The sequence below is a fragment of the Eptesicus fuscus genome, chromosome 15 (genome assembly GCF_027574615.1).
Source record: "Eptesicus fuscus isolate TK198812 chromosome 15, DD_ASM_mEF_20220401, whole genome shotgun sequence".
NCBI classification, from domain to species: Eukaryota; Metazoa; Chordata; class Mammalia; order Chiroptera; family Vespertilionidae; genus Eptesicus; species Eptesicus fuscus.
Window position 1 is genome coordinate 69,667,683 of NC_072487.1, and position 25,107 is coordinate 69,692,789.

At 54.2% G+C, this 25,107-nt stretch overlaps 2 protein-coding genes across 2 annotated transcripts in view; one reads left to right on the forward strand and one right to left on the reverse strand.

The window, feature by feature from the left end:
• The first annotated feature begins 479 nt into the window (after positions 1–479).
• On the forward strand, positions 480–12,248 carry AMBP (alpha-1-microglobulin/bikunin precursor). The gene is made up of 10 exons (XM_054727473.1): positions 480–608; positions 1,796–1,938; positions 3,501–3,577; positions 4,528–4,644; positions 5,119–5,220; positions 6,016–6,062; positions 9,665–9,746; positions 10,731–10,898; positions 11,223–11,396; positions 12,217–12,248. The coding sequence occupies exons 1-10, from the start codon at positions 498–500 to the stop codon at positions 12,246–12,248; spliced, it is 1,053 nt and encodes a 350-aa protein (XP_054583448.1). The 5' UTR covers positions 480–497.
• A 9,152-nt stretch (positions 12,249–21,400) lies between these two features.
• Positions 21,401–25,107, reverse strand: part of ZNF618 (zinc finger protein 618) — a 59,456-nt gene continuing 55,749 nt past the window's right edge. Inside the window, exons 15-16 of the mRNA XM_028130734.2 lie at positions 23,667–23,768; positions 21,401–23,033 (exon numbers count right to left, since the gene is read on the reverse strand). Of these exons, the coding sequence (XP_027986535.2) occupies positions 21,517–23,033; positions 23,667–23,768 (1,619 nt within the window). The 3' untranslated portion in view covers positions 21,401–21,516. The remainder of the gene's footprint in view (positions 23,034–23,666; positions 23,769–25,107) is intronic.

A 25,107-nucleotide genomic window follows, 5' to 3' on the forward strand; every position in this document is an offset into this window, starting at 1 on the left:
GTGGTGAGAGAAGGAACCCTGGGGACAGGAGGTCATAGATTTCCCTATGGTCTCTGGTAAGTCACTTCCCCTCCCTGGGCCTCAGTTTTCTCATGTGAGAAATGGGCTCAATCAGGCTCATCCTCCTGACTCACAGGTGGTCCAGGTGGAATGACCAGCAGGAAGTTCAGGGCTCCCTGGGTCCTTCACCCTCACAGGCCCCATGACAGGTGGGGTGTCCCTGGGGGAGCCTTTCTGGGACTGAACCCAGCCTGGGCTGTTGTGTTTGGTCAACGCCTCCTCTGAAACAGACCTCCTGGCCCCAGCCAGGGCACTACAGGGATCGACCAGCCCCGGCCTTGGGGCCCTGATTGGTCCCGGCTGAGCAGGGCAAACACCAAAGTCACCTACAAACCAAAGGTCCCTTCCCCAGCCTCAGTTTGCAGCCGCCTCGCTCAGGGAGCTCCGCTGTTCCCACTGAGCCTGTGAGTGACCCCCTCGGGAGAGGAGCCAGCGCCATGTGGAGTCTCGGGGCCCTGCTGCTGACCGCCTGCCTGGCGGTGAGTGCCGACCCTGTGCCCACACTGCCGGACAACATCCAAGTGCAAGAGAACTTCGACGTGTCTAGGGTAAGGCTGGCCTCTGGGGTGACGGCGGTGAGCAGCTGGGGGTACGTCTTGCCTGCCTCGGGGTCTCGCTCCCCGCATCTGGAACTCAGGGGTGGGTCCCTAAAGGCTTTTCCTGCTCAGACTGTCTGGGGTTTGTTAAAGCGACAACTCCATGCACCTGCCATTCTATGGGACTCGTCTGACATCCCAAGTCCAATGCCCTCACCTTCGAACCCGTCCGGAGAAGGATTTATGCTGACTGCTACCCCTGCAGCCCCCCACAATGCCCAGCCCTCACCCTTTAACCACTCACTGCATCCCACAGCACCTGTTAGCCTGTCCCGGGTCCCCTGCCCTCACATGCCTGGGGTGGCACAAGGCGGGCATGTGGGGTTATGGGAAAAGAGAAGCAGGACAGAGATGGGGGCTGATGGGAATACGAGGCCTGGACAGGGTGCTGTGTGTGGGGAGCCCTGGGACTTTTTCCTGGCCCAGCTGTGTCCCAGTCACTGGGTGACCCGGAACAGGACCTTGTCTACCCAGGCCTCCACACGGGCATAAGGGGCTCTCATACTGTCCTACCTGTGCGTCCTGTGGATGTTACTCTCAGGGAGGAGGAAGGGCCGTGGGTGGAGGGGTCTGGGATGGCGAAGGGTCGCAGGCTCGGCGCCCTCTGCAGGGATGGAGGGTTCTCTAACTCCCTGACGCACAGTCAGGAAAAGGGGACCTTAGGCCTGTCCCACATCAGCTCAAGGACAGGTGATACTTCCAACATGCAGTGCTCAGGGGTGGTGAGTGCCGGGCCTTTGGAGAGTGATAATGAGGAGGGCCCTGACCCCTGACCTGCCCTTGGAGAGCAGTGGTTGATGAGGAGGAGGGCCCTGACCCCTGACCCGCCCTTGGAGAGCAGTGGTTGATGATGACCTCAGGGCACGAGGATGTGGACTCCATCCAAATGAAGAGCACAGCCCGCAGCTCTCAGCAGAGTAAGGCCTTCTGCGGGCAGGGGGACCCTCAAGCTTGCCATGGTGCCTGAGTTCCACCATTAGGGCTCCATCCGCCCTTGAAGCTGTGTGGCCTCCAATTAGCGATAAGATGTTGTCACAAAAAATGGAGTCATTCAGAGGAGGGAGGGGAGCAGACAGCTGCCAAGTCTTCCTCAAGGTCAGAGGCAAATCTAAACCCTGAGCCCTGTGGCTGCCTCCTAGTTCTACGGGAAATGGTTCCACGTGGCCATGGGCTCCACCTGCCCCTGGCTGGTGAGGTTCAAGGACAGGATGACCATGAGCACGCTGATGCTGAGAGAGGGAGCGACGGAGAGGCAGATCAGCACGACCAGCACGCGTTGGCGGTGAGCTTGGGGATGGCGTGGGAGGGGAGGGGGTCCAGGGCCCACCCCACCCTGGCTTCGCTCACCACCACGCCCTGGAAAGCGGCAGGCCTCTCCTTCCAGCCAGGCCCTGGCCTCGGAGCTGCGGATCGCTCTGCTTTGCTCCACCAACAGGGCGTCCTTTCTAACCGTCCCCTCTGCACCTCGCGGGCAGTGCCTCCAACGCTATGCCAGTTCTTCAGTCTGCTCTCGCGCTTGGGTATCCCTTAGCTCAGTAAAGGCACTTCCACCCGCCAGGGTCCCAGCCTGGAGCTGGGTGGGAGAGGGCTGGCCTGGACCCTTCTCCCTGCTCTCAGTCAGCCCATCATCAAGCCCCTTCCATCCTCTTCTGAAATCTCTCCAATCTGTTCACTTCTCCCCTCTTCCCTGTCACTAACCTTGGTCCAAGCCACCCCTTTTCTCTCCTGCTTGTCTACAACAGCCTCTCTGCTTTCCTCCCCACCTCTAATCTCGAACCTTCCATTCAATGAATTCTTCACCCAGCAACCAGAAAAGACCTTTCAAAAAACTCAAATCTGCTGAAACATTTCCATCGCTCCCTACTGCCCTTAGGAATAAAATTCAACCCCTTTGACATGGCTTGTCAGTGCCCCCCGCTCCGGCCCCCAGCACTCACCATCCCCTGCCCCACTCTCTTCCATGTACTCTGGGACCCACCCAAGTGGACTGCTTTCAGTTCCTGGAATCCTTCATCCTCTCCCACCTCTCGGCCTTTGCACCATATATTCCTTCTACTGGGAAAACCCCTCCCTACCTCCCTGGGCTAATTCCTGTGGATCCTTCAGGACTCAGGTTCTATGTCACTTCCTCCAGGAAGCCCGCCCTGACCCCTGCAGGTTCAGGTGACATGCCTCCCTTTGTGTTCTTGGAGCACCTCATGCTTCCTGAACGCGGCACACTTGGCTGCATCGGCCTCTGGCCTGCCCCCTGTCCCACTCCATTGTAAGCTTCACATGGGGACAGGCCTGTCTTGCCCTCCTCTGCATCCCCAGCATGTAGCACAGTGCCTGGCACACTGATGCTGCTCGATAAGTAATACTCGTAACAATAACAGCTAAGATGTGCGTAGTGCTTACGCTAAGCTCTTTACGTATAAAACCTCATTTGATCCTCTCAGCCACGATAGGAGGTAGACACTATCATTACCCCCATTTCACAAGTAAGGGAACTGGGGCCAGAGAGACACAGAGTAATAAACGAAGGCATTAATTACTTCACCACTCGGACTTCCCAGTGAATCGACACCATGTGCAGATTTGGTTAAGGAAGCTGATTTTGAGTACTCGCTTTGCTAAGAGATGGCATGGATTAGTCCCTTTTTTCTCTGTCCCTCTATCCCCTCACATGTGAAATGGATGAGGTGTCCCCCAGAGCTGATGTAAGGGTTAAAAACGGTAATTGAAAATGTTACTTTCCGATTAAAAAGAGAGAGAGAGAGATTTGGGAAGAACAGGAAGGAGAAGGGGGTGTGGGAGCATGGCCTCGACCAGCATTTACCTCGCCTTTGGTTTGTTCACTTCCAGGAGAGGCGTCTGTGAGGAGCTCTCCGGGACCTACGAGAAAACAGACACTGACGGAAAGTTCCTCTATCACAAAGCCAGTAGGTTGAGTCAGAGGACACACCACAGCTCTCTCCTTCGCCGAACTATACCTTGACGCCTTCAGCTCTCTTTCCTTGTCTTCCCCTCTAACCTTTCCTCCTATTTTTCCGAGATGTCATCTAGTCTTCTTCCAAATGCTTCCTCCTCCTCCCCTCCCCTTCCCCCTCCCCCTCCCCCTCCTCCTCCTCCTCCTCTCTCTTTCCCTCCTTCCAAATGCTTCCTCCTCCTTCCCTTCCCCCTCCCCCTCCTGCTCTTCCTCCTCCTCCCCTCCCCTTCCCCCTCCCCCTCCCCCTCCTCCTCCTCCTCCTCTCTCTTTCCCTCCCTCCTTCTGTTTCTCTATCACTCTCTCACACATGCACACCCAGAATTAGAGTGACGGTGTGAAAGTGAAGATAATATCAAGATTTCATCAGTCCTCATGTTAGGCATCTGCAATCAGCTGATAAAGGTTTGCCAAGCATCTACCATGTACAGAGTGCATGGTGCCATGTGATAGAGGGCCTTGGACATGAGTTTATTCATTTATCCAGCAAATGTTTATTGAATATGCTCTGTGTGTTAACTAATTGTGCTCGAGGTTGAATATATGAATGTTTGGGTAGATGGATGGTTGGAGTGAGAGAATAAACAAATGAATTAATTATTCATCGAATAGATAAATTGATGATTTCAGGAATGGAGGGAAGAAGAAAGAAAGGAAAGAAGGAAGGAAGGAGGAAGGGATGAAGGAAAATGGATCCATGAGAGGATGGATGGATGGATGAAGTGATGGTAGATGAATTAATGATAACTCTGCGGAGGAGATGGATGAATAGATAAACAAGAATATGGAAGGGATGGGTAGACAGGATGGCTGAATAGGTGATGTGTGGGTGACCAGGTGAAGGACCTCGGGCCAGAGGAGTCTTCTGACCACTGAGCCCTTGGTCTTCCTGCATCTCCCATGCAGAATGGCACATCACCATCGAGTCCTATGTGGTCCACACCAACTATGATGAGTATGCCATTATTCTGAGCAAGAAATTCAGCCGCCGCCATGGAACCACAATTACCGCCAAGCTCTACGGTAAAGGCCTGCAACCAGCTAAGCTCATTGGAGTGGGGGTGGGAGGGGACCCGTGGTTTAGGGACAGTGGCGTGGGAAGGAACGGGGGGTTTTGCTTTTTCCTTCTGATAAATTTCAGTTACAGGACATGTGGGAGCATTTGCTTTGCCTGGAGGAGGTAGAACTCAGTCTCCCGTTTAAGGCAGAATTCTCTTCTTTTGACCTCTAACATTCCAGACCGGAGAACCCCAGAGCCTCCGGGCCCTTAAGGAACCCGTGGAAGAACCCTGTGTGGGAGTGGGGAGACCTGAGTGGGGGGTTAGTGGGACCCTCTTCCTTTTCTGAAGCTGACCTTTCCATCATGTATTGAAGAGGTCAAACTGGACCAATAGTTTTCAACCTTCCCCTAAATGAAAATGCCTGGGCAAAATCCTCGCAGGTCCTGCCAGCCCAGGCCCTGCGGTTCTAGGCGTCTTCTCTGCTTCCCACTTGCAGGGCGGGAGCCACAGCTCCGGGAGAGCCTGCTGCAGGAGTTCAGGGAGGTCGCCCTGGGTGTGGGCATCCCCGAGGACTCTATCTTCACCCTGGCCGACAGAGGTAAGTGGCACCCCCACCCCACCTCACACTTCTGTCTCCTCCTCATCCTTCATGGCCCCCAGAGAACATCTTCCTAGCCCCTGGGTCTGCCTTGTAACCCTCTGAGATAAGCGGAGCAACAGTCTTCGATACAGAGAAGGCAGCTGGGGCCCCTAGATTTGCTCCAAGTCACAGAGCATGTACTTGGCAGAGCCTGGACTAGAGCCAGTTCATTGTTCACTCTGCTGTGACGTGTCCAAGTGAGGTGAGAGCCAGACTCCACCGGTACCTCTTAGAGGTAATAGAGTGGTAGGGTTGAGGCATGGCCTCCAGAGTTAGAGCACCTAGGTTCCAACTGAGCTGTGCGGCTGGCTTCTGGCTGGTCGGTCTTCCAGAGCCTCATTTTCCTCATCTGTAAAATGGGGATAACAGTGTCTCCCATACAAGTTGCTGTGAGGAGTCAATGAGATAAAGCCATTAAATACAAGAGCACTGTGCCTGGGGTCTAGTAAGCGCTCAACCAATGTTAGCCATTGCTGCCCTGTGATGGAGCAGAGGACAGGGTGGTGGTGGGGTGGAGAGGACGCCGATGGTGAAGATGGTGCAGCCACCAGCCTGTAGCTTTTCTCATGAATGACCTTCAGTAAGCCATTGGGGGGAGCCATTCATGAAGTGGGCTATTGCACGAGACAGTTCCCAGTGCGATGCCCACCTGGCACGCAGCCAGCACCCTGAAAGCAGCAAAGCCCTCTCTGGTTTAGGGTGCCCCCAAGTGTGGTCCTCTTACTCACCTCCGTCTCCTGTCCTCTGACCTAGGAGAGTGTGTCCCTGGGGAGCAGGAACCAGATCCCACTTCACCCCCAGTGAGTACTCTTTCCCCTATCTATCCCCCTCCCCCCAACCCCCCGCTTGATTTTTGCTGCCCTTGCTTAGGTCCTGCTGTAGGGGTGGTGGTGGTAGTTGAGGCGGGGGCATTGAGAGGGGTTGGGGGAAGGCAGTGAGGGTCAGGGGTTTTGAGGTCAGTCCCACCTGGGCTCAGTCTTGGTTCTGCCATTTAGGCTTCTTGCGGCACCACCTGGACCGCACTTTTCTCACGTATGAAATGGGGTAGTTAGTTGCCTTCCAGGAGCTAGAATTCAATGACAGGTTACAGAAGGTCTTAGCATGCTGCCTAAAACCAGTGAAGTATTTAATAATGAAATAACAATACTCAATAAATGAAAATAAAATTACTTTATCTTAAAAAAAAAAAAAAAAGAGCAAACCTGAGAGCAAGCAGCTTCTCAAACCATCGGGTAGAACGTCTCGGCTGCCTTTTGATCTTTGGGGCTTCCTTACGCCTCTGTTCTATTCGCCTGCTTTTTGCCATATTGACTGAGCTTTATCCATAATTTTTTCTCTGATTATTTGAAAACTATATAGCCTATTTTATTCTGCTGGTGTGTGTATAAATCTATATATGTGTGTATACATATATATAATGTTTCCTTAGAAGCATATTCTTGAAAATTGAAAAACTACAAGAAAGCAAAAAAAGGACAATGTCCTTACTCCTGCATAGAATTAACAGTTAACATATTGTTTGCTTCTACACTTTAAAGAAAAATTACCACTGATTTGATAAAAACTAACATATATAAAGAATTAAAACAATGCAGAAAAGTATTAACAAAATTCGAGTCCTTTTAAAATTCCACCACCCGGAAACTGCCGGCATTCACATCATTCCAGGAATCGTGACGTGCACGCGTGTGGGGAGGCCACGTGGCAGGAAGATTGGGTCGACAGAGGCACGGGTTTAGGTATACTCTTATGAACTGGGATTATATTGCAGATGCTACTTCTAATTTTAAAAGCTTTCACTGTAGTTTTATATGATTTTTTTTTAAAAAATGAAGTGGACTCCTTGAACTCCAAGTAGGTATTTCTTTACCACAAGAGACTCATTTCTTAAAGAAGGCTCCAAGCAACATCAAGGTTAGGAGAAAGCACTTTTAGAGGATGTCTGTGGTCTCTATGATTTGAAGGACAAATGTTCCACCCCCGGTCCCCTTTTTCTTTACGTTGTCCAGATCATTGCTGTCGCCATAATTCCCAGTCGTTTAGGGGCCGGTGTTATTATTATTATTATTTTTTAGCAATTAGTTGTTCTTATGCTGTTGCTTTTCCTTGGCTTATGGTTCCATGTGTACAGACTTGTCTGCCCAGTGAGATGGAGATGGTGTCTTCTCGCATATCTCTGTAATCTCCCCCCAGTGCCAAGATCAGTGCTGAACAATTGTAGATACTGAACAGGGCCACTTGGATTGATTTCATTTTCCTAGTTAATGACTTTCTACATTTTCCAAATTTCCCTTGTTAATGACCCCATCAAATCCAAGCCTTCCAGACCTTTTCCTGCTACTGGAGGATCCTGATTATTGATCTCCAGGCTGGCATTTACCCCTTAATTCTTCATTGCTTTTAAGAATAAAACTTGCCTATGCCCACGATTCAATTCAGGAATTAGTTATTTCTTTGTTGTTCCTTTAAGGGATTAACATCAAGCATGGACTGACATTCTATCCTTGGTATTATGCAATGTTGGTTGATGCAAACTGGTCTAATGCAACAAGTAATTCTAATATGTGCTTTCTACTCACAGTTTCCCATGGCCATTGGCACTGGCACCTTCAATGGCCTCAATGAGCCTGTAGGAGGACAAGTAAGGCTTTTAACTCTTTTTGCTCCCGTTACATCCCCCCTCTAGCAAATGCTACCCCAAAAAGGACGAGGGCAAGGCTTCAGCTCCTTGGGGTGTGCTGAGACTGTGGAATCTTGAGATTCCCTGATTTCAAGAAAAGTAGTGATTGTGTTTCAACTTCCACTCAGACCATTTCACCTCGGGATTTCGATGGCACCAGACCATTGTTTTCAAAAGTATGACATGTAGAATGTTGTGACAAGCTTTCTAAAAATCTGGATTACAGCTATCGGACATGAACATTCCATCCTCTTCTGGCAAAGTTGTATTTTTTTTAAATGACAAATTTCAGTTCTATTGTTTTAACATTCAATATTATTGAATGTCTAATTTTTAGGAACATGATGCAGATGAACTTTGTAAATTGTTCGTTCATAGAGAGCTTCTTCCTAATTAGCAGCACTTGGGGGATATATATATGTACTAGTATTTAGAGAGTCTCTCTGATCTTTGTGACGGTTTAGAGACTTTAATGTTACTCAAAGGTGAGTCAAACTCTGTATCAATAAATACAAAGCTGCTTTAAAATAAGATGAAACTCTTCATAGGAAAGTTTTGATGCATAAAACTATAGCATTAAAAATGTAATTTTAATTTCACATTAAGATGAGTTTACTTTAATGCGTATTACATTTTTTCATGCTCTCTCTCTCCCCTAAGTGTCTAAATTGTATGGGGGCTGGTTCATTGTCTCTTGTTGAGCCTCTATTCCTAGTACTTATTCTTTCTTTTTTAAAAAAATATATTTTATTGATTTTTTACAGAGAGGAAGGGAGAGAGTGTTAGAAACATCCATGAGAGAGAAACATCAGCTGCCTCCTGCACACCCCGTCCTGGGGATGTGCCCGCAACCAAGGTACATGCCCTTGATCGGAATCGAACCTGGGACCCTTGAGTCCGCAGGCCGACGCTCTATCCTTATTTCTTAAACAATACATGATGACGATTAGAAAAATGCTATGTATTACAACCAACATACAACTTATAAATGCATTGTGTTTTGTTTTGTTTTTATTCAATTTATTGGGGTGACTGGTCAACATGAACATACAGGTTTCAGGTGTGGGTTTCTATGTTACAAGATCTGTATATTGCACTGTGTGCCCACCACCCAAAGTCAAATCTTCTCCTGTCACCATATATTAGGACCCCCTGCTCCCCCCAATCCCTTCCCTCTGGTCATCACCACACTGCGGTCTGTGTTCACGAGTTTCAGTTTTATGTCCCACATGTGAGTGAAATCATATGGGTCTTAACCTTTTCTGACTTATTTCACCCAGCATAATGTTCTCAAGGTCCATCCAGGTTGTTGCAAATGGCGCTACTTCATCCTTTCTTACGGCTGAGTAGTATTCCGTCGTGTATATGTAGCACGTCTTCTTTACCCAGTGCCTTCAAGCTTCTCACATGGGAGCACTACCAACTGTGGGGTAGATTCCTTTCCCATAAGTATAGTCTTCTGGCACTTCAACTGGAGGTTGGATGTGAGGTATTGTTATACCACGAGGTTCTAATTTTTCATTTCAATCCGGAAATCTGTCCCGTGATGCCCATTCTGGAATTCAGGTTGAAGTTTTCTGGGAAACAGGTCATTAGCCAGTCCAGTATCTGTGCTTCTGTCTACAGCCTGATTCCCAGAGCAAATGGTGGATGTACTCTAGGGGTACAGGAGAGCAATAGTGACAAGGTCCCTGCAACAGCTTCTTCTCTTTGTCTCCCCAGAGAGCCCGGCGGGCTGTGCTGCCCCAGGAACAGGAAGGCTCGGGGGCTGGGCAACTGGTAACTGGTTTAATGAAGAAAGAAGGTAATGATCACGCACCTTGCCACCCTCTTCTGTCATACTCCAGAAAGGAAGGACCCATGGATGACTCACCCTGGGGGTTGCCCTCATGACCATAAAATCCCTCTTTTTCCTACTAGAGTCCAGGGTTAGGCCTAGGAAAGGCAAATCAAGTCCTCTGCCCTGTGCAGGGGGTGTGAGGGGAGAGAGGAGACAAAGCATGGGCTCCGCTCCATGGTAAGAAGCCAGTGCTCGCCCTGTCTCCCGGGGTGGCCTCCCAGCCGTGGTTTCCTCATCTGTGCCACAGCATAGCCACCTGCGGAGCTGGCCACCAGGCTGGGGGCCAGGTGGGGAAGGATGGAGGGAGGCTTCGTGTAGTTGACAGTACTTACCAACAACTCCCTCTGCAAACACGGAACCTGCTCCACCCCAGACTGTGTGCTGGGCACTGGAGTCACAGAGAAAAAGCACCCAGGTCTTTTGGGAACTTCTGGTCAAGTGGGGGAGGCAGTCGGGGAAGAAAGTGATGGACCCAAAAGGGAGGGTCAGCGAAGAGGCTGGAGTAGCTCCGAGGATGCAGGGGTGAATGCATGCTGTGTCCAGGTATCCAGGTAGGGTTTTGCTCCATCAAGGCATGGGGGCGGGGCTCGGTGAAGAGGTCAGGCTGTGTGGCATGCGTGCTGGTGAGTGTGTTATCAACTACTACTATGACAGAGGCTTTGGGCAGACAGGACCAACATGGGACGGTGGGTCTGTGGGTCGCTGGAAACTCCCCGTCTTCTGGAGTGAAATGAGCATTGATGTTGGAGTCCAATAGACATGATTTTGAACCTCAGCTCTGTGTGACCCTGGGCAAGTCGCTTTACCTCTCAGCATCAATGTCATCTCTAAAATTAGCTGGTAATCCTTCCTCGGGGTGCAGAGGTGAAGACTAATTGAGAGACGCATGGGAAGGGTCCAGCCTGCACACTAGCACTCAGTAAGCGCTGCCGTTCCGCCCCTCCCCAGATGCCTGCCAACTGGGCTACGAAGAGGGTCCTTGCCTAGGGATGGTCAGGAGGTATTTCTATAACGGCTCGTCCATGGCCTGTGAGCCTTTCCAATATGGCGGCTGCCTAGGCAACAGCAACAACTTTGTCTCGGAGAAGGAGTGTCTGCAGACCTGCAGAACCGTGGGTGAGTCCGGGCCCTTGGCCGCTGTGCACGCTGCAGCTCGCAACGCCGTCCTCCCGGTGGGCCACCTGCCAATTGAACCGGTGGCTACGAGAGGGCGTTCCCGGGGTGGAAATCCAGGGCGAGTTTCCTGAAGTCGTAGGAAGTGCCATTTGCAGATGGGTGAACGTAGGCAAGTTATTTCTTCTCATAGGCGCCAGCTTCCCAGTCTAGAAGGATGGGACTAGGTGTTCTAGATGAGCAAGGTCCCCTGGTTCAGGTCCTGTGCCTCACCTTAGCCAATCGGAAGGATTACTAATGCTGTGCCCCCCCCCCCCCCCTCCACAGCGGCCTGCAATCTCCCCATAGTCCCCGGCCCCTGCCGAGCCTTCGTCCGGCTCTGGGCATTCGATGCCGTCCAGGGGAAGTGCGTCCTCTTCCAATACGGGGGCTGCCAGGGCAACGGCAACAAGTTCTACTCCGAGAAGGAGTGCAAGGAGTACTGCGGCGTCCCTGGCGACGGTAGGAGGCCCTGTGGGGGGCCAGGCTGGGCCAAGGGGCTCTTGGGGTCCAGGTGGGAGAGCCCTGTAGGTGGGGGCCTGGAGAGCTGAGTTCTGGACTCTGTACCAGGTGACCAGCCCACCCACTCCCGGGGCCTCAGCTTCCCATCTTTCATGTGGGGCCAAGCCCTAGGCCTCAGCCCAGCTTGGATGGGGTACCCGGGGTACCGGGTATACTAGGGTAGGCAGAGGGTGTGCAGCGCAGTCTGAGGATCCTGGCAGAACTGGGCTGATTCTGGTGCTGCCACATTCGGGCTGGCCAGTTTGGGCCTCAGTTTTCTCTTGTAAAATGGGACAAAGCACTTATTTCCCAGACTTCCCAGTGCCTGGCACGGGTAGCGCTCAGCTAACGGCACCTGTTACTAATAATGATGGTGATGCTATGAAGAGGACAGGGCAGGTCCACCTCGCTTTATTGCGCTCCACAGATATTACCACTCACTTCATTGTGGTAGTGGCTTTGCTGCGCGGGTCTGGAACCCAACCCGCAATATCTCCGAGGTATGCCTGTAACAGCATTGCGGGAACAGCAGCCATTTAAGATTACAGTGCCTTATCTCCCCGCTGGGACATGGCACCTAAAGTAAGCCAGAAGAGGTAGGAAGTCAGATCATCCTGTGGAATGCACCGTGGGGACATCTAGCCACTCAGCAAGCGGGTTTCTGGCCTCAGGCCCCAGCTCGGCCCAAGCTGCCTTTTCCCCTTCATGAGGCCCCCCCCCCGCCTCCCAACCTTCCCAGCCCTGAGCCCCACACCTACTCCCTGAGCCTCTGTGTCCACAGGAGACGAGGAGCTGCTACGATTCTCCAACTGACGGGTCCAAGGCCAGCGGTCCAAGGCCAGAGGATGGCGGGGAGGCTGCGGGCCAGAGCCTGGCCCAGGGCCCCACACCAGGCAGGCCGGGCCGAGGGACCTGGGTTCAAATAAAAGCCAAAGCATGGACTCCTGAAGTTCCGTGTCCTGACTGTTCATTGTCATCCTAGTGTAACGGGATGGGGGCAGGAGGGGGAGACAAAGCTGGCGGGCGGGAGTGGCCCAGCCCGCCCCGGAAGTGGGAAACGTGTGTGGAGGAAAGGTAACTGAACCATCTTCCCTGCGTGAAATGGGCTATGCACATTAGGACACAGAGAACCAGTTCCCTTTGCTTGACAATAGTATAAAAGAGGATTGTTTTGTTTTCATAACGCTAGAGGAGGGGGCGGCTCTGGGTACTTGGTTCTGGGGGAGGTTTGACGGGTCACCAGCGACCCAGGGTCAGAATAATGTGCCCTATGAGCCCAGGGGGGTCAGTGCCTGAAATAATTCCCGTTCTTCACCGCAGGGAACCCCCTCTTTTACTTTGGCCACAGCCACGTCCCCAGCACCAGCTGCCGGGAGCTGAAAAGCCTTGGGCGGTTTCCCCACCAGGCCCTCGAGTTCCCATCTCCTGGGACCCCTTCCCCAGCCCTCTGCCCCAGGAGATTGTTCACTGACCTTCACATTCTGTCCATGACGACCAGCAGGGCCCTGGGCCAGGACCAGCAGCCCTCGGTCCGGCCGGCTTCTCCTCCCTGCGTAGGCCACCCAAGTGACTCAGGCACCAAACTGGCCCAAGAGCAGGACTCCAGGAGCCTCCAGATGAGACGCACTGAATATACAAACATCCGGGGTATGACGCTCTCTGCTTGCTAGCTCCCTCCACCCAGAGCCCGGCGGGATGCGGCTGCTGCTGAGGGGAGCCCGGCTTCGTGTCCTGAGGTGGAAGCTTCCAGGGCAGCAGAAGCCTAGGCAGGGCCGCTTCTCCCTGGGGTGAGCCTGCTAAGGGCCGGGGCTACTTCGGCCAAGGCTGCTTCTCAGGCCATTAGCCCACGTGCTTAAGAGACGCATCAAGAAGAAGGGAATTCCACATCTCTTGTCGAGGGGATGAACCCAGAGCAAGGATTTAGGTGTAGCAATCTTTGCCACCCTCTTGGTCAGACCACCCAGCGCCCCCCTCCCGCCGTCTCCTCCAAAGTCTAGCGCTTGGGAGAGGGCTGTCCTGAGGGACACATCTGTGGTCACGGCCAGGGCTCGCTGGGCACAAGTGGGTGGGGTCTGGGCAGTGGGTTCAGGGGGAAGCGACCACCAAATGTCATCACACCGTGTCCGTTCCTTGCTCCCCCGACACATGCCGTGCACAGCAGAGCCACCTGTGGCGGCTGAAGGCGCCACTCTGAAGAGTGACCTGAAGAACAAATGTTTAAACCAGAGGGCGCCAGCCACAGGTGCACAGGCAGGCCTGCTGGTGGATGGGGGGTGTGTCTCAGAAGGTGCTTTTTACAGCTCTGAATGCGCCATTTAAAACCTGAGCTTCCATACACACATCCGGGCTTCTCAAGTCTTTAGAAAAGGAAGTCCCGGCAGCCCAGGGCCTGCACCCTGCTGGCTGGGAGGGGGGGGGGTAGGGGGTAGGGGGGGTGAGCTGACTTGAGCAGCCCCGAGAGACAGGGCCTCCTGAGGTTCACCAGCCCTGCCCAGGCCCGAGGCACCTGCCTCCATGACATTTGCCAAAGCCTTCCCAGCAAAAAATTCCCCTGGATCCTGACTCCATCCCTCAGGGGTGCAGCGGGGCTAAAGCACACCTGTGACCCCCGAGTGCGGAGTCCATGAGGCTCATCTCCGGAGGCCCCAGAATCCTTGTTGGCAAAGTGGCTGCCCTGGGGACTCACTGGATTCTCAAGCAGCCCCTCCTTTCTGATACAAAATAGACGTGGCTGTTTTTAAACTTACTCTTTTTGAAACTTGCACATCCAGAGGCTGGCCCTTCAGCTGCAGGAAGGCTCTGAGCCAGGCCCTGGTCTTGATGGCAATGCCCCAAGGCGTGGGGAGGATTGTCAGCTGCAGTAGGACTCCTGCCTTGTTCTAGACCACACAGAAACTCCTCGGTTACATGGCAGCCGCCGGCCCAGGGCTGTCCACACCAGCAACAGCAGGAAACCCCCACAGGATGGTTCGCAGGGTGGGCTGATGCCCCAGGAGGCCGGCCCAGCCGGAGCCCACAGGAGCTGTTGTATGTGCGATTCGATGGCACGTGTTCAGCTGACCCTAGTAGCACGCTCTCTTCAACAGCACCCGCCTCTGGCTGAAGGCAGGGATAGAGAGGCGCTGGGTGTCCGGCATCCGCCTACCTTGACAGCGAGACGGCGATGTCACCTTTGCACAGGTGTTCCTGCTTGAAGGGCCATCACCCTTCCGCCCACTCAGGCCACAGCGCATCTTCCAAAGGCATCTTTGTCCCTCCTGCCTTCGGCTGGGCTCCATTCAATGGGAGCATTGCCGTGCCCGTGACTGTCGTGTGAGGCTCTGGGCGAGGCCTGCGGTGGGGCAAGTCCACCCAGCAGTTCACCGTGGAGGGCGCTCGCAGATGCCATCAGGAATTTGGCATCACAGGTGCCATCAGGAATTTGGCAAAGTCCCGGACACTCTTGCCCAGAAAACAAAACGCCACACACGACACGTAACGCCACACACATCACCGGGGAGGCCAAGGCCACAGGCTCACAAGAGGCACAGGAACGACCGCTGGGCCAGGCGAACTTGGACCTGCCCCTCAGGCACTGTGTCTGTGGGACTCAGATGAAAGCCATCCTTCCTTCCACAGGACCACGTCCATAAGCCAGGCCTGTAGGGACCACGTCCCCCCTTGGCCATGCCCCTCCATCATTTATCAAACACTGGCTGAGCCGGGGCTGGTGCAGGAGGTAAGCAATGAGCTCAGGTGAGTTAGCAGCGCTGACCTTGGGATGGACTCCAGCTGTGACCCCCAGGTGCCCTGCCTCTGACCCATCTCGACTCACCTAACTGGGTGACAAGCCCAACCCCAAACCCAAGAAATGCCACCACACACCGCCATCTTCCTAAAGGTCGTTTTATTGCAAAACCATAAATACAACACCGACATGGAATCATTTAAGCAACTGATCCTCTCTAACCATTAAAAGGATGTCTTTTGCCTTGGCATCGACCAACTGGGAAATAATGTTGCAAGAATCCATGGGGTCGAGGGATTCTGAATTCCGGGCAGGGGGTGGGGGGGCTTTTGGCGATTTAAGGAACCAAGTGGAATCTTCCTCTTCTCCCTGGGAATGTCCCACTTTTGGACAAGAACAGACCGTCAAAAACAGCAACATTTAAACAGCTCAGTTTTAAATTTTATTACTTTGTAAAAATCCTTCCTTTTTCTGTTCCTTTCCTCCATTGGACGTCAGTAAAAGAGTGAAACATCACGAAATTGATTTGGCTGTCAATGGAGAAACGGTACCAGGAACCCAAACAAAGTCAAACGAAAAACCCGAAGGACAAACAGAAAACCCTTAAATAAACCCACAAGTTTGGTCTCGGGGGGGCTCACACATCACACAAAGAACCGTCAACTCAACCCCCATGCAATGTGACCCCCTGCAGAGCGGTCAGGACCCACAGGCTGTGAGATCCACACCGACACAGGAGACCGCAAACAACGTCTCTTGTTAATTAACACAGCAAGGGTGACACTAGGTAACTTTTTTTTTTTTTTTTAAATACAGTACATGGTACACAGGGTCCCAAGATGGCCCTGCGTAAACCCCTCGTGGAGACTTGAGCCAAGCGCTGGCTGTTTATAAAAATATTGTGTTGCTACAAAAGTATAAATTAATGCTACCGGTATTAAGAAATATTAAACACATAAAACTTATAAGGATTAAGAAAAATATTCATTAATACCTGTAGAAAACTCTGGCCTAAAAAAGATATTTTTTTGTGTTTGTTTTTTTTTGTAGGTTTTTTTTTGTATTTTTTTTTTTTTAAGATGACTTGAGTTTCTTGCACTCGGAGAGAGAAAGAGAGAGACACACAGTCAGATGTGCCTATGGTATTGCCTAGAACGTCTTCACTACTGAGAAAGGATGGGGGTGCACGCACGTGGTTACGGAGTGGGGCCTGGGAGGGAGGGGCACCAAGGCTCTCTCAAGATTTACCTGATGTGAAAGAATCACCGACGGGAAGTTGTGGGGGGGGGGGAAGGACAAAAAGGCAGGATCAGAAGAGAACGGAAAATAATTTATACTTTTTAAAAAATATCTCTGCTCCGGGCGGTTGTACAAAATGATTTCCTGATGCTTGGGATCTGAGCGGCCCTGGACACGTTGCCCGGTGGGTCTGAGCCTTCCGTCCCGCAGGCCCCTCTGTCTCTCGGATGGTGAGCCCCCGCCCCAGGCCAGTCCACGAGCTTGCTCACTGCTCGGGAACCCAGCCGCCCTGGCTGGGCGGGAGGGGGTCCCCTGGCAGGGACTGGCTGGCACCTGGGTTGTGGGAGGAGCCCCTCCTTCCAGCTGGTCTCAGACCCCAAGGTCGCTGCCAACCTGGACGTCAGGAAGCGCCACAGGGACCCCAGGCCCCTGAGGTTGCCGTCAAGGCTGGGCTGTGCCCCTGTAAGGAACTTTGGTTTGAAGAGTCAAGGTGCCCAGTGGGTGGGTAGGACCCTCCTGGGTCCAAATGCCGACGCCCAACTGCAAACCCAGCAGCTCCTCCTCGGAACAGGAGTTGAATCTTTAAAGCGACACCGTGGTGGGGGCGGCGGCGGTGGGGGCATGAGTAGACCAACAGGATCTTCACCCTCCTCCACGCGGGAGCAGGTGCCTTTTCGCAAGGAAAGCACAGGGCCCTTCGGGGAAAGGCAGGCCTCTACTGACGACGATCCTCAAACCCACATGAGAGCCAAAGAGAAACAATCAAAGCCTCCAGAAAATCCTGAGCGGGGAGCCAGGAGGGAAACAGGAGAGGGACAACACTGTATCATTGGTTCACCATAACTGGCCTAGCAAACATTAGCCACAGTGAAGAGAGGCGCAGCCCCATCCCAATTCTCCCACTGGCCCAGGTGGATACAGGGGGCTGGGCCGGGGCAGGCAGGGCCGAGGCAGGAGCCCTCATCTCCTGTCTCCAGGGGACAGCCTGAGCCTTCCTTGGCGAACGCTTGGTTCCATCTAAAGCAGCAGCCTGTTGGGAGCCCTCCTGCAGGTACATCCCAGGGACGCAGGCGTTGGCCTGTCCCCAAGGCCAGGGCATGGCCATGAACTCCGTCCAGCTCAAGGGGGCAGGAGCCCGCCCACGTGCCCTGTGCACTTCCTCCTCCCGTCTCTGCGCGCACGTCCATCACGATGACGATATCCAGGTACTGTCCCCTCTGGGCCATGTCTCACGGGACCTCCTTCTCCATCCGCGTCCCAGCTCCATTTCCAACCTTCCCTGTGACCCTGTGGAGCCCGGAGAGCAGGCGCTGTATCCTTGACATCCGTCCAGGGGCCCACTCACTCTCCAGGGAGCCCCGCCCAGGTCCAGGAGGAGGCAGGCAGCCTCCCACAAGCACGGGGACTCCCCGAGACAGAAGCCCGGCTTCACAGGGGAACCCGTGCCCTGCAGCTTCCCTCCCGTGTTTCTTGAGAGCAAAGGACAGGCGCAGACCGAAGGCGAGAACTCCTGGCAGCCTACGGACCTGGTGTCAACCGTCCTTCCTAGAATCCCGGATGGAGACCCACACTCCTCCGTGTGCCATCCGGCCGTTCCCAGCCGAGAGCCGCTCTGAAGGCCGAGCACGAGGCTGCCGGGTGGGCTGGAGGCAGACGCAGCAGGTGGCCCCTCCCTTGTGTGTCCTGGTTCCTCACGACCACCCGGGGGAGGCCTGGCTGGCTGACCGAGGCGCGCAGGGGAGGGAGGACGTTGCTGGGACAGGAGCACCCACTCACGACGACTGGGATGGCACCGCTGCTCTTGGTGGAGTCGAGACCCCCCCGGCTACTCCAAATCTGAGGACCACCCACGAGCACGGCCCTTGGCTTGGGCTTGGGTGGGGAAGCCAGCTGGCCTCGGAGGAGGGGGCCGACCCCCCGCAGTCTCCTCTTCGGTCCGCGTACGCCAAAGCAAAGACCCGTTCCGTCCCGGGAATCACATGGCTTGAGACGAGTCGTGTCCAAGTCAGCAGGCGAACCCCTGGAGCTGCCCCGAACGTGGCAGGAACGGTCCCGGGTCTGCCAGCCGCCGCGGGCCTGTGCTGGGAGGTCCCGCGGCTGTCGGAGGAGTAGGAAGCAGGAGACAAGACCCTTCCGTGGGTCAGTGCCAGGGCCAGTGCCCGGAGATCACGCGGAAGAGCCCACCTCCATCCTTTGGCTGAGCTAGAATCTGAACAAGGTGGGTATTGCTATAAATCGGGGGCCAGTGGCTGGACCTGTGAGATCTTTGGGTTGTCAAGCGGTTGGTGGCAGCAGGAGCTGCGCTATGGGAACTGCCTGCGTGAGGAAGCTGACGGAGGGGCACCCGGGTACCGTCTTTGCTGTCGGCGACACCAGCTTCTGGGGAACCGGAGGTTGCGAGAGAGAGATGGCTACCTGCCACCTCGTCCCCACAGGTGGCCGAGGCAGCCCCTGGAGACAGCTTTCAGCGCCTGTCCTAGGGACTAAACGACGGAGGAACTGAAGAACAGGTGACGACACGTGACTCGGTACCTAGAATTGGGTGAGACTCGGATTTCACTCTGGAGGGCTGACATCCCGTGGTCCCAAGGCGCTAAATGCACATCTGGACTTGGTCTCTGATGGCTTTACAAGAACACGAAATGCCTATTTCCTAACGAACTGGCCCCAACGCGGGGCAACACCAGCACACAGCTCCGCTCCACGCAGAGGGGGGATGGGCCGCAAGGCCGTTTCCACCGGCCACACACAGGGAGCAGCTCTGACCCTCCCGGTGTGGCCCCTTCCCCGGCAGCAGAGCAGAGCAGAGCCGGAGGAACCTGGAGCTGGAGGTACCGGTCACTCCTCAGCACCCCTGCAGCCACCTTCTGGAAGGCCCCGGAGGTCCGACGTCTGCCGAGACACTCTGGGAAGTGACCTCAGGTGACCGGCCAGTGCGAACGGAGGCTCTTCGGATGGCGTGAGCCCAGCTGGAGACGTTGTGCGGAAACACCTAGCCCTTCTCCGGGCGAGGACGTGGCAGGCGGTGGCTGAGGCCATGGCTTGCTGGAGAGAACGTGCCCACGGCCCACTCCCATACATTTCAGTACATCCAAGACGCGGAGGGGCAGGTCTCATGAGGCAAAGTGAGCAGGCGAGGCCCCCGGGGACAGTGTTTCTATACCAGCGTCACCTGCCCACCCCCCCACTCTGCCCCCGGACTGGGCGAGGGCAGGGTACAGTGCTTTCTGTAGTCGAGGTATCTGGCAGTTGAGTAATGCTTTCTTAGGAGGAAGGGGTGGCGTGGCCCTAGCCCCTGAGACGGTAGAATGTGCCTTTGCGGAAGCCACGTGGCCGTCCTCAGCCTGAAGCCCTGGGTGTCGCCATCTCTACGCCACAGCCAGGGGCACCGGAGGATGGGAGACCACCAGCACTTCATTCACAGAGAGGTGGGCCGGGGCTGATCGCTGATCCTGACGGAACCACCTCTTATGGGGGGAAGGGGAGGGGCCCCCCTCGGCGTTTTGGACTGAGTGTGTAGAAAACGGAACTGCTCCGTGGAGAGAAAAGCCTACAGACATCTTTCACAGCATCAAGTTCAGTGTGGCCTAATGCCATCCCACCCTCCATACATCAACCGTTTGGCCCACAAGGCACCTGCTCAACTACTGTACTGGAAGGAGGGCTGAGGCTCGAGTGCGGGGACCCCAGGGCTGTGGGCAACGGACCCACCGGAACCCCTGGGGTCCTGGGGAGGGGTGGGGAGGCGGTGGGTCTGAGGTGTGACGGACGTGAACGAACGTGGATCAGCTCAGGAGTCCCTGCTGAGCTGAGAGGGTCAGTGATGTGGCGAGTAGTGTAATGCACTCTGGGTATATACGTCGGACATTCGCAGTACCGGACACGGCGAGCCAGGAGGGCGGGCCTTCGCGTACATTCAGGAGCAGTCCTTAGCCACAGGCGTCCCTATGGCTTCCACCGAACCCCACCCCCCGGGGCACCTGCGACTCCAACCCCACTCCTGGTCTCCACACAGCACAGACAAGTGCGTGGTCTTGGCCGTTCAAATGCACAGACGCGGGACTGTACAGGGAAGGCTAATGAGAACCTTAGGAGAGCGAATATACCACTGAGATGAGCTAGTTTACAGTGTGACTTGAGGAACAAAAAAGGCAATTAAAAAAAAAAAACACGCAACCTTCAAAACATAAGTTATAGACATTCAGTGCCTCCTAGCAGAGCCTAAATCAAACTTGAAAAAAACAAAACAAAAAGGTAAAAACGGCTAAAATGTTAGGAAGAGAATTAAGGAGTGGAGATAGTATCTATACTTCTCTGAAATATGTCTTTTTTTTTTTTTCTTCTTATATTAAAAAGCCAAAAGTCAGCTCTCTATTCTTAAAGTCTCCTTTCCTGATTTGGGGAGATAGATAGGTGTGTTTCTAAGGCGGCTGCCCCGGGACCCCCGGGAGGGCCTGGAAGGCAGCTGCTCAATGCCCTGAAGGTGAACGAGAACAAAGTCCAGTGCAGAAACTGTCCATCTGATGCCGTTTGGAGAATCCATCGCAGGGCAGCCAGGGAGGGCGGGGCGGGGCGCATTAGGGTGAGGAGGGCTGGGGGGAGGGGCACGAAGGGAAAAGGGGGACCATGGGCTGAGGACAGAGAGCGTCAAGTCACTTCAGATCTCAGCTGCCTGAACACTTTGCAACATCAGCGTCCTACCAACCTGCACACCTGAAAACGAAGTCTTCAAAGCCCCTTGCCGAGGAAACGAGGTGAGCGTCTTCCCTTTCCCACACGCTCGGCTTTCCCGACACGCCCAGTTTCATGCACACGCGCCCACGAGCAGGCGTGGGCATGCACCAGGGTAGTATGTGTGTGCACGTGTGCGCGAAGCTACCGTGGCCACGCAGATGAGCAAAAGGGCCTCGCGCCCGCACCCACGGCACGCGTGCTCGGGCGCACACACGTGCACACACACACACACTGAAAAAAGCACTTAAGTTTCCAGGGGGGCATTGAGAATGAGGTCCACAGTGTTTAGAACTTAAAATTCCTTTCCTTTGTTTGCGACAGTGTTGTGTATTCTTTTCCTACCGTTCTCTTTTGCTTCCCTTCTGTTCGGAAGCGGAAGTCTTAAAGCATGTTGGATTTCAGAAACATGAGTTTGTTCATATCTTCTGGGCTGAGCAGTCGCCTCCTTTTGATGAGAAGCGCCTGTTCACACATATTTACACACCCGCTCCTGGCCCCCACGGCCGGCACCGCGAGGAGCCAGAAGGCCAGCTTGGCGAGTTTCGTGTGCTTCTGGGTAACGCACGACCAGTACTGGAAGAGATCGGGGGTGGCCTGGAAGAGGGGCTCCTGCAGGTAATCGTACACCTCGTTCTTGCCCAGCCGATCGTCTTCCTGAGCGGCGGGGTTCTCGCCGGCGGCGGAGCGCGGCTTCTTGGCGGCCGGCTCGAAGTCGGCCTCCTCCGCCCAGGACTCCTTGACCTCGTTGATGAGCTCACACACCTTGCCGATGATCTCCTCGTGCTGATACGGCGGGACAGGCCGCAGCTTCTGCTGCGGGTCCAGGATCATGGCCACCTTATGCGCCGGGTGCACCTTGAAGTTCTCCTTGAGGGCTTCCAGGAAGAGGTGGCACAGCTTGCTGACCGTGCCCGCGTCGTTGGCCTTGGCCGTGAACAGCTTCTCCAGCCGGACGTAGGTGGGCAGCACCAGCTGCAGGGTGGGCTGGCTCTCGTTGCTCAGCTCGATGACCGCCTGCTTCACCGGCGTCAGGATGGCCGCCAGGTTGCTGAGCAGGTGCTTGTTGAGGCTCTGGATGAGGTTCATCTTCTTGGCCCGGCTGTAGAACTCGCAGATCTGCTCGTAGCGCTCGTGCACCAGCAGCAGCGAGTCCGTGACCGAGTTCCAGCAGGGCGGCGGCGAGGTCTCCTCCAGCGACCCGAAGGTCTCCTTGGCGAGGCCGGTGGAGCCCGCCAGGTCCTCGCACACGTTGAGCAGCTCGATGACCTCGTGCATGCTGCGGGCCTGCAGCGTCCGCTTGCTCAGCACGCTCTGCACCACCGAGTTCAAGGCACAGGCTGAGCAGCGGAGGCACATGCCGGCCTTGGAGAAGGCGGACGCGCTCACCCGGCAGTCCGTCACGTACACTGTCCTGATCTCCGACATCACGAACTCTGACAGCACGTTCTGCACCCAGTGGTGCACCAGGTCGCCGCTGTCGCGGATGTCCGCGCCCTTCACGCCCAGCACGTAGCTCTTGATGTGGTTGCCCTCGGCCTGGTAGGCAGTGAGGATGTAGCAGGAGTCGGGGCCCACGCTCTGCGAGTGACAGGTGACGCCGATGCCCAGGCAGGCGTTGCTGCCCAAGGCACACGTCACCTTCACCTTCACCTGGTTATACATGCGCGGCAGGTGCTTCAGCGCCAGCGTGTTGAAGTTGCCCAGGATCTCGGTGACGGAGAAAGCCCCGTAGCGGGCGCCGCTGTCCACCAGCGTCTGGGCCAGTTTCAGGAACTCCTTCCCACTCACCACGCTCAGCGCTCCCAGGTCGGCGCACATGACCCGCAGCAGCCGCTCTGCGATGTTCTGCCGCTCCTTCTCAGGGATGAGGCTGTTGGAGGTTAAACCACTGGCCGCGGCTGGCAGGGGACACAAGGAGAGACCTGATTAACCCGGGCATCTGAGGCTCCTGGATCCAGCAGCAGACCAATACTCCCCGCATCTAGTATGAGGAATGATGAACGGATTTCGTCTTGCACACAAATTACATGAGTTTCATGAGAATAGCATTCTGAGATTGATTGATTAGTAATGCCTGCCATGGGCGTGGGAATAGAACAGAGTGGTATGTGGGCAACATTCCTGCTGCATGGGCCGGTCACCCAGACTTTTGAAGCCAACGAGTCTAACCTCTTCCTCGGTATAGCAATGGCTGCTAACAAAGGCATCTCCAGCGAATAAAATACAGGAAGCCAAAATGTCAGGAAAGAGAAACCAACAGAAATTGTGAGAGTGGATTCCAGTTCCGATCCTGTCACTAATTTGGACTCTCTGATCACAAACAGATCACCTCCTCTCCCCGGGCCCCCTTTTGCCGATCCTATGAGGTCTTAGGAGTGAAAGTGCTTTGGAAACGTATGCATGGCCTTCCGTCGCCCTGGGAGGCACCGGTGGTGGGGATGCGGGCAGAAGGGAGCAAGCAGAGCGGGGGCTGGAGGTGCGTGGGGCAGGCCTCCCTGAGTCCCCCCGGCTCCGGCCTGGAAGAGACCTACTGTTGTTGGCACTGTTCCTCTGGGCCTGGGGTTTCCACTTCTCTTCCACAACAGCAGGTGGCGACCGGGACTGGTTAGAGGTGATGTTGTTCTCGTTGTCCGCTGTGGGCACCAAGGGGACAGTGTGTTACCCTACAGCAGTGGTCGGCAAGCTCATTCGTCCACAGAGCCCAAGATCAACAGGACAACGACTGAAATTTCTTTTGAGAGCCACATTTTTTAAACTTAAACTTCTTCTAACGCCACTTCTTCAAAATAGACTCTCCCAGGCCGTGGTATTTTGTGGAAGAACCACACTCAAGGGGCCAAAGAGCCGCATGTGGCTCGCGAGCCACCGTTTGCCGACCACGGCCCTAAAGTATCTGAGGCCTGTGGGCTAACAGACGAGAACTAGAGCGTGGCGGGTGAGGGCAAGCACGCCCTCTGGGACTGCGGCCCGGAGCCCAATCCTGGCTCCTCCTGACACAGCTAGCATATGATTGCGAAGCCTCATTGTCACCGTTTGGAAAAATGAAGATAATCACACAGATGTGACACAACTGCTGGGAGGACTAACAAGAGATAACGCAGGGAAAGGGCGGAGCACAGTGCCCAGCGCGGAGTAAGTGCTGAGCAGATGGGGATCACAGCACCCGGGTCTGGCTGGGAGGGCCAGTGCAGCCAGGCCCTCCCCGCACAACCCCAGAATTCTAGCTCTGAAATGGGGGAGGGGTTCCAGTTACACCCCAAGTGACCTAAAGCATCTCATACTCTCATGTCTTCAAAGTGTGGTGGGTTGTTTTTTTTTTTTTTACTTTTCAGTATATTTATTAGAAATTTAGTTTATGAGGCTGGCATTATCCTGATCCAAAACTAGACAAAAACATTCCAAGAAAAGAAACGACAGCCAATTTCCCTCGCAAACATATACGCAAAAAGTCCTTAACAAAATACTAGCAAGCTAGATACAGTAATATATAGAAAGAACAGCATATCATGACTAAGGAGTTTATCCCAGAAATCCAAGTTGAGGTTAATAATCGAAAACCAATCAGTGTAATGCCCTATACTAAGTGGAAAAAAAAAATAGAAAAATCATCCCCACAGATATAAAGGCACATTAAAATGTGACAAAACTCAACAGCCACCCACGACACAAACTCTGAGCAAACTAGGAAGAGAAGGAAACATCTATTTGGTAAAGGGCATCAGAGAAATTTGATGGAAATAAAAAGGATTATAAAGAAATACTACAAACGGTAGTAGCCCAACAAATGAGATAACCTGAATGAAAGAGACATATTCTTAGAAAGACATAAACTACCCAAAATGACTCAAAAAAACAGAAAATCTGAATAGTGGTTTCCAGGGCTGGGGTGCAGGGAGGGCCTGGCTGCATGGAGGCAGGAGGGGGCGTTCTGGGTTGATGGTTAGTTAACCCATCAAACTGTACTCTGAAAAC